Source organism: Sinocyclocheilus anshuiensis, unplaced genomic scaffold, assembly GCF_001515605.1.
Source record: "Sinocyclocheilus anshuiensis isolate Anshui unplaced genomic scaffold, SAMN03320099.WGS_v1.1 scaffold2186, whole genome shotgun sequence".
In the NCBI taxonomy this organism is placed as follows: domain Eukaryota; kingdom Metazoa; phylum Chordata; class Actinopteri; order Cypriniformes; family Cyprinidae; genus Sinocyclocheilus; species Sinocyclocheilus anshuiensis.
In genome coordinates this window covers 81537-90807 of record NW_015557072.1, presented here as the reverse complement: position 1 = coordinate 90807, position 9271 = coordinate 81537, and the positions used below count along the sequence as shown (strand labels likewise).

Genomic DNA, 9271 nt, shown 5'->3' with positions numbered 1-9271 from the left:
TCAAGATTTCTTTTTTTTTTTTTTGGTGCTTTGTACGTTTTTTTCCCCAGTTGCTCCGCGATGAAACGGGCCGTCCAATCAGATTTGAGCTTTGATCACGTGCCCAGGGCAGCTGCTGTTGCACAAGGCAAAGAGTGATGGCGCTGTTTCGAAAACCCGTGTAAACAAACACCGAAGAAGAGGATTCCGAGAGTGCATTACAAGTTCTTCTTATCTTTGGTATCTGAGAACAGATTTATTCTCTTATTAAATCAACATGTTGTCAGAAATACAGTATATTTCAGTATATGCAGTTTAGCATAGAAGGTGATTTCATTGAGGATAATTGAACTGATGAAGGGCTAATTGAGTTTTCTTTTCTGATCCTAGAAGTCAATCTCGAAGCATCTCATACAACAATAAACAGTTTTTCTTCTGTAAACTTTCTCATGCTACAAGCAACTAAAACTGTTCCACTAAAGTGAGAGTATCTTACACTTTTAATTCCTTTAACTTTAGTTAAAGATAATTTATGTGATAAACTTGAACACCAGTACAATCTGTATGTGGAAATCATGGCAAACGTTCCTGCAGCTTTGACACTGGGTCCTGAATGTATGTGTTAGTGAATAACCCTATAGACTAAATAATAAATCAGACTCTTGTTGCACATATGGAAATATGAATCTGCAGATTAGATAAAGGGGTGAAGACCTTTGCAAAATAGTAATGCGTGTATAAATGTATCGATTATCAGCAATTCTGGTATATTGTATGATTATTTACAAATGTCTCTGCACTGTTGTTTAGTGCGATAAAATGTTTTGCACGTTCCTTAGAATATCTGTTAATACTCATTTACTAAAGCCAGTGTTGTTTATTTTGTAATCTTATTTCAGACAGGGCCACTTTGGCAAGTTACTTTGAGATTATTGAAACACAAGTTATCTCTGGTGGAGTGGCTCCTTACGGGGTTCTTGCTCCATAATTATTTGAACATACAAGAGCTTTAGTATTGACCCCCTGCATCCATCAGCTTGAGTGATATGATTAAGACACATTAGTAATGTCTTTGAAAGTGAAACAGTGGTAACGTGTAGTGAATCCCAGGACGACTATACTGTAGCTTGCTATGAAGAATGAAAGTCTCTCAGCAGCGAGGTCCATGACGAATAGGACTTGAAAGCCTTGGTAATCTGAAACAAAAAGAAGACGTCAGCCAGAAGGTGCACAACAATATGCTTGATACTTATAGCTGGCGAGCAGTTTGAGCATAACTCCAAAGCTGTAATATATATATATATATATATACACATAACTGCTGAGGGCGGAAACTATAGCAATGCAGAGCTGTCAGTCAGCCGCCGTGGGCGGGGCCTATGCAAGGTGATGTCATATTGCTTAGAGAATCAAAACAGCAGGCCTAGAGAGACTGATTTGGTTTAATGGGGATTAAAAAATGAGGAGTGGCTGGATTTTTATCATTGTAGGGTGGTTGTGTTCACACACTCCAAGCCACATTTATGTCCAAACAACATGTGAAAGTGGCCTTTAATTTATGTTGCATGTGTGTTGAAAGTGTCGCTTGTTACAAACACTTACTCATGTTAGGTGAAAGAGAAGTTGATTTCCAGGAATGAAAATAAACCTGTCACTGAGTCAAAAGAACTGCAGAATTCCTCTAAACCACAATCATAGTCTTTCAGCTGCCTGAGATTCTTTGAGAGTTTGCTGGTGTTGCTTCACTTTCACTGTTAACTTCATAGAATCAGGGACGGTTAACTTTCATTTTGCAGGAAATAAAAGTAAACTGGTTGTTCTTTGCCTGTAAAATGTGTAGTAGATGTTTGAACTGAAAACAGCTGCACATAGCAATGGAAATATGAATCTGCACTGCATTATATATATATATGTATATATTAACTATTAACTCAGTTACTGAGGCCACTGGTGTAATTTGCAGGTGTTTGACAAGGATCCACATAGACAAGTCTTCACAGGATCATTTTATCACACTCATAATCTACAACATAAATCCTTTCCCAAACGAAAGCTCACAAGCTCATCAAGGCTTCAGCATCCAGGAAATAATCCAAAGGTGTCTTATTCAGTAATAATACGACTTGAGTCCTTTCCGAGAGCAGAGAAATGCTTCTTTGGCGATGGATCTATAGGCTTGCTGTTAAGTGTTTGGTGAATGTGCAAACTTGTCATATATCTGTAATGCACCTATAAATTTGTCAAATTATATAAAATCAGGCATAAATATTAGTTTCTCTTTATAAGTGAGCCATCTGTTTCACAGCGAGAAGACGGTACTTCAGGTGTAACGAGTTTATGACACAAAAGGGGTGTGATATTTCACTCATTTCTGAGCATGCAAAAGGTTTGTGCTGAATACTGAACAAAAGCTGAGAACGGTAAGACAAGTCATGCATTTCTCTGTCTCACAAAAACATATGTATTAATTTATTGTGTGGAAAAGTAAGTGTACGATGCACACTTTTCACAGACTGTGATGACACATTTCCACAGTCACTTACAATATAAATCTAACAAAAATAATTATTATTTTAATTTATAACTATATTTATTACCATGGCATTCAATTAAAAAAAAAAACAGTGTTGCTTGAGTGTTTCTCTCTTCTGACCAGCGTAAGGATTCTTTCAGTATTTTTTTAATATTCTCTCTCTCTCTCTCTCTCTCTCTCTCTCTCTCTCTCTCTCTCTCTCTCTCTCTCTCTCTGTGTCTCTGACACAAAAAGAAAGAGGATGCTAAGAATTTGATCACAGATGAAATGAGCAAGATCGATGGACTGATGAGGAAAAACCTTCACTGGAAATGAAGCCTTTCAAGGATCTCATGGTCATTTTCTCAGAAGGAGAACAGAAAGCCAACTGCATACGCCTGGCACATCCACTGATTGCTGATGCATGTCTAAACATGCTCACTGAGCACAATCTGACAAGATCTGACATCGCTCACGACTTCTTGAAAAATATGAAAAATTTGTAAGAGCCTGTTATTCACAAGGCCTGAGGGTCTGACAGAAAAGGACATGTTTTCCAGACTGATTCTTGACATCATAAAGGAAAATAAAACTAACAAGTGCATTTGTTTGTTGGAGTCGGCTTCAAAATTGTTCTCAACAGACCCTTTCTATCCTCAAACACTGGCACGTTTGTATTACATTAAGGTACAAGGGGAAAACAAATATAAAAAGGCAGAAAAATGGGCAAAAGGGGCTATTGATAGAGACCGCACAAATTCTCATATTAGGGACACACTGGGGCAAGTTCACAAAAACCACCTGTCACGGATCTGGAATAAAACAAGGCAGGAGTGGAGGAAAGTGATAAAACCATGCACAGACATAGACACACGTTTGGCCATGGCAAAGTCTGCCATTGATGCATTTGATGATGACGAGGAAGCAGCTAAAGATGAGTTAGCAAACCCTAAGACCAAATACAATAGCAGGGGCCGCTTTGGTTTTCTGCAGGTTTGCAAGGAGATTTATGATTTAATAGGTCCAGAAAATCCACTTAAACAAAAACACCTTGACTTCATCAATGGTCTCAGAGGTAGTGTTGAGGACAAATATGATTTCTTTGAATGGTATCTGGCATTCTCCAAACTGAGTTTTAAAGAAGAGGATCCAGACTACTTTCACAGAGATGTTGAAGATTGCTATAAGAGATATTTTACACAGGAAACTCCGAATGAAGAAAAGACCCTGAATGAGAAAAAAAAGGAGTCTTTTGGAGGACTGCTTCATTTCTTAAAATCGGACATCAATGTGTGTAAACAAAACCTGAGTGCAAGTGAAAAACCCCGGTCAGACAATGAAGACCAAATCATTCTCTACATTCTTGCCAACATCATCCTGAGTTTGTCGGGTGAGCCGTGTGAAAAAACAGAAAAGCTTCAGGCCAGGTTACAGAAACTTTGGTTCAGTAAAGAACAAGGCAGAAGCCCAGAGTTTTACCTCTTGATCTTTCTGCTCTTTTGGCCTGATGAAGCACCGAAAGCAAAGGTTAAACCTCCAGACCTAGAAAACTGTGTTGAATACACGAGTCAGTCATACGAGAGCAAGTATGGGGAACACCTCCGCGGCCGCTACCTGGTGCCTCTGTTCTTCTTAGGGACAGAAGGAGGTTTGCAGAGACTGGTTCATGCATTAAAACCCCATAAAAAAGGTTTGCGGAGACTGGTTCACTCAAAACTGCATCAAACTGATCTGGAGCTCCTCACTGAAGGAGATGAAAGTGTGGAAGTCAAGTGTCTTCAGCGCATCAACGGGAAGGTCAAGAATCACAGTGTTTGCTGTAAGAGATGGGCAACAGATTCCCGTCTCTCCTCACGATCAGGCCAGTGTGTGCAAACACGGACAGGTGTCTTTCTACCTGGGCTTCAACATCAGAGGACCTGTTGCCTACAACATCATATATCATAAGAACTGTGAGTAAAGCAGTACTTTATATTCCAGACTCATAAAACACAAATGCTGTATTTGCCAAGCGTTTGTCAGTTTAAAGTTTGATTGTATTCAAAATGTAGAAAGTGCATATGAAATGTTTTAGTTTTATTATCAATTAACTATTTCATTCCTGTTTCTCTGCCGAGTTCATGGATCATTGAATGCAGTAATTCAGAGTCTAAATGAATCTAAATGATGTTCTAATGACACTGGAAATGCTTAGCAGCGCAGCTCATACAAGGACAGCATTGAGGGAAATAAGCTTTCTTCTCAGCTGAGTGTGAAAACAAGACTGTACAATATTGAGTCAACCTTTAACAAATCATGTTTATATGCTTATATTTAGTGTGATTATATGTGAATTATACTACGTTTACTACATTAACTCCTTGACAAGTGACTGTGGGACCAAATTATTCTATGAACTCAAATGTCCAGGACAAATGTAAATTCAGCTTATTTTCAACAGTTCAACACCTCCTAATAATGAGTAATTTAGCGAAAAGAAACGCTGTTGGAAACTTTCATTTTTTCAGTCTAATATACATTTGAGATGTATTTAACAGTGTTGTTGTTGTTAGTTTTGTCGGTTGTGGTGAGACTATACATTCATTCCAAGGGAAGTACTAACATTCCTCTGTTGAAACCACGCAGATATCGATCATCTGGAGTATTTGACTTATCTTAAAGCATGTTCGAATTAAATGCATCTACACTAGAATCGGTTTATTTGGCTTTGGCGGGCTTCTCGCTCTTCTTGGGCAGCAGCACGGCCTGGATGTTGGGCAGCACGCCGCCCTGAGCGATGGTAACTCGGCCCAGGAGTTTGTTCAGCTCCTCATCATTGCGCACCGCCAGCTGCAGGTGACGGGGAATGATGCGGGTCTTCTTGTTGTCTCTGGCGGCGTTTCCAGCCAACTCCAGGATCTCGGCGGTGAGATACTCGAGCACAGCCGCCAGATAGACGGGAGCTCCGGCACCGACGCGCTCTGCGTAGTTACCTTTGCGAAGAAGCCTGTGAACACGACCGACGGGGAACTGCAGTCCTGCTCTGGAGGAGCGAGTCTTGGCCTTCGCTCTCGCTTTACCACCGGTTTTGCCTCTGCCGCTTATGCTTGGTTATAATCAAAATAACTTGCGTAAATGACAAACTGCAGCGCTATGCGCCGATCTTAAACGAGTGTGCCAGTCTCCCATTGGTTTAGAGTTGCTAAGATTTCAAACCAATCACTGAACTTCTCTCCACAGCGCCCCTCCCCCCTCCTCACACACTTCCGGCAGGATTTACTTAGAAATGTATCATTATTATCAACTGTTATTATTTAACGTCATTACTTCTCAAATCTAAATATATACAGTTGCGGTGGCCATAAGCTTTACAGAATGAGAGGAAGCATAAAATTACAGGTTTTAATGTATTTTACTCTCTATGATGATATACTTCAGAAAAACGATAATGGCGATATTTTCATTTGAAAATTGAATTTGTAAATTAAAACAAGAAGATGTTTGTAGATGTGGCATTAGATTGACATGCAGTCATGCAGAGAGATTAAAGTCAACATGAAATTAAGATTCACCCTAATTATACGGTAAAACGTCACACCTGGACCCAAAAATAAAACTTTTGTCATCATTCACTCATCCTCATGTTGTTCCAAACATTGGCTCCTGCTGCTGTTGATTGTGCCATGAGCAATAATGATTTATTTCTACTCTCAAAACAATTAAGTGAATCAATCTGCCAGGTGCATTCGTATTGATAATATGTGAAAAGACTTATGTACTAAATATATATATATATTTACAGTGTAAAAGGACTTTTTCTGTGTGACGGGCTGAATGTAATTCATTGTTTGTCTCAATTAGGGCAAATGATACTGATTTGATTGATGTAACATCACAAGCCATTCTCGCAATTCCCACAAAACATCATGGCTTTTTTTTTTTTTACATAAATCAGCAAAATTCACAATAACAATAATAAACACACAAAAACAAACACTAGCAAGGTATAAAACTAGGACTCAATTAACTATACTTAAAAAATCAAATCATAGAGTCATCAAAGACACAGACAATAGAAACTGCTCTTCTTTTACAGTATGTCTCCATGTTTTTTCCATGACTCCATTATCCTTTTGAAATCTAATTATAATCAACTCCTTTCGCCGCTTGTTTCGTATCCATCGTTAAATCTGACTTCTCTGTGTTATTCAGATGATTTTCAGGTCTCGTGTTTTTCCACCTACAAATGTTCTCGAGTCCCTGAAGAGATCATTCCCAAAAAAAACAATCCAATACAAATGATATTTACTTGAATATCTTTGCCACAGACAGAGTCGAGTCCTTTGTTCCACTGGTGGTGGTTTAGACAATTAATTTGTGCATTAATCAGCGATCAGTGTGGTTTAATTGGGCTCTTCATGGATCAAACAGCGATGCTTACCATGGTAAAGTCTGCAGGGCGCAGCGTCTCCTGTGAGTCTGATGAGCTTCATAAACATACAGAAAAGCAGAGCTGAAACAGAGTGTCTCTGTGAGGTCCTGTAGGTGAAAAGTCAGATGAGACGTGCCTCCAGCGCTGATCCATGACCCCTTTAAAGTTATAAAGTTAGTAGTATTAGTACACTTGCTCCATACAGTATATTTGGAAAATACACTTGAAGTTTATTAAGGTTGCTTAAGCATCAGGTTCCTGGGGAAGTTTGTCTTTCTGTCTCTTGGCCTTGTTTTTCCTCCGCGTCGTGTTTCTCTTATTCGTCAATTCATTGCGTAATTGTGTTGCTCTGTCATTATTATCACATGCTGAAGTGGAGAAGCAGAACAGCAGATATTGATGTATTTACAGCTGCTTTTAGCTGAACCGAATGACGTTAATCTCTGATGGTGACTCGTGACATTACATGAGAAAAATTTTTACTGATATTTCCTTCCTCCTCAATGCAAGTAAAATACTCGAGCAATCACAAGTCAAACAAGAACAAAGTGGCAGTTTCTTAAAGTGACAAAAAGCATGAGCGGCTATTAAAATTGTACTGGAATTAAAATGTCAGGACTGGTGCTGTAAATCAGTTTCTGGATGTCTGCAGATGCATTTCTTTCAGGCTAATCATCAGTCTCTGAGGGCCACATTCAAAAACTCATTATGTTTCATTAGGAAAGCTGAACACTCGATATAAGTCAGAAATGGCAAGGAGGCAGCTTCCCGCAACACAAAGTCAATGGAGAGCGTTGGATTGTTTTCCCCCGGTGGGTGGTTTTCAGATCATGTCTCTATGACTGCATTTACAGCAGACAGTGATCAGGCTCCAAAAATACCATAAAATGCCCGTGTTGAGTGAAGAAACACATAAACACTGTGGCCTTAAAAACACTGAGCACTGGCTGCGTTACAAGACCATTACAAGTGTTTTCTGAAGATGTTTTTTGTTAAACACAAGACTGACGGCATTACATCACACACATCTATCAGATCCTGCAATATGTGGTGTGCAAATACATTCAGATGTGTCTGTCGTCTCTGTTTTGTTGTCTTTGACATAAATAACACCTTTTGAACTTCATGCATATTTAATTTTTTTTTTTTTTACAATTCTTAACATTTTACAGCATTTTAAACCACTGAATATCACAGTTTGTCCATGTCCACCCTGTTAAGGGGAATGGGTCATTCCTAGTATCCGATCCCTTTTGGAAATCATAACTCATATCATAACATTTTTTTTATCAATTCTTGTGTATTTATGATATGGAGATGTAAAAAGTAAAAAACATAATTTGTCAATCTTAGGTATATAAATGTAACGATCAATTAACTAAATGTGTCCACCCTGTTAGGTTTTCTGATTTAACAGAGTGGACATGTTGACCTAAAATCAGCCAGCAAGTCTCAACAAGCAGGTCTGTCAAATAAAGCTGCTTCTTTTACAAATAAGAATGTCTATTTATTTGTTTTTCTTATTCCCCTTAACAGGGTGGACATGTTGAAGTTGACCACATGTCAAGTCAAGTTTATTTGTACAGCGCTTTTCACGATACAAATCATTGCATAGCAACTTTACAGAAAATTAAGTTTCTACAATATTTAGTGGTAGCTTATCAGTGGTGACTGTCAGTTAATGTACATATGGCAGAAATGTACGGAAAAATCAATTTAAGACGTAATAAAACAGACGATGAACACTATTAACAGCAATTATTATATGATGCAATCAAACTTAGAGCAAAATGTGGTAGTTCTGTATGTTGTTTCACACTGTAAAAAAAATTCCATAAAATTTATGGTAAAAAAACGGCAGCTGTGGTTGCCGGAATTTTACCGTAAAAAATACAGTAGCAACGTTTTAGGTTTTACGGTTTTAACTTAAATACCGTAATTTCATTAACTGATATAATGTTAATATACCAACCTATTGAGGTACTGAAATCTGTTTTGTACCTTTGTAACACACTGACAACCACCAAATGCAGATGAGAGAGTCACACGATGAACCAAAAGCCCATCACAAACAGCTTTTAAATAATAACATATATAGAAGGTGCACAGTGTCATTCACACAAACGCTAAACACCATCATGGTAACACACATGAAACTGAAATAATGCAATAAACATTCATTTAACAACATTAGGTGTAACATACAACCCTAATATACAAAACTGATAAGAAAAAACTAATAAGAAACCGTTATTTCAACAAAAAAACATGAAATTTTAAATCTAACGCAGGGAATTCTGGGAATGTCAATTTACGGTTATTCACTGTAAATTATACGGTATTTTTCACTTCCAAAAACGGTATACTAC

The 9271-nt window shown here is 38.2% G+C and overlaps 1 protein-coding gene across 1 annotated transcript; it reads right to left on the bottom strand.

Annotated features, from left to right (window-relative positions):
* Positions 1-5163: 5163 nt before the first annotated feature.
* LOC107676734 (histone H2A-like) lies at positions 5164-6596 on the bottom strand. The gene is made up of 2 exons (XM_016471394.1): positions 6565-6596; positions 5164-5576 (listed from the first exon to the last, which is right to left on the bottom strand). Exons 1-2 carry the CDS (start codon positions 6594-6596, stop codon positions 5189-5191), a joined length of 420 nt encoding a protein of 139 aa, XP_016326880.1. The 3' UTR covers positions 5164-5188.
* Positions 6597-9271: the final 2675 nt, after the last annotated feature.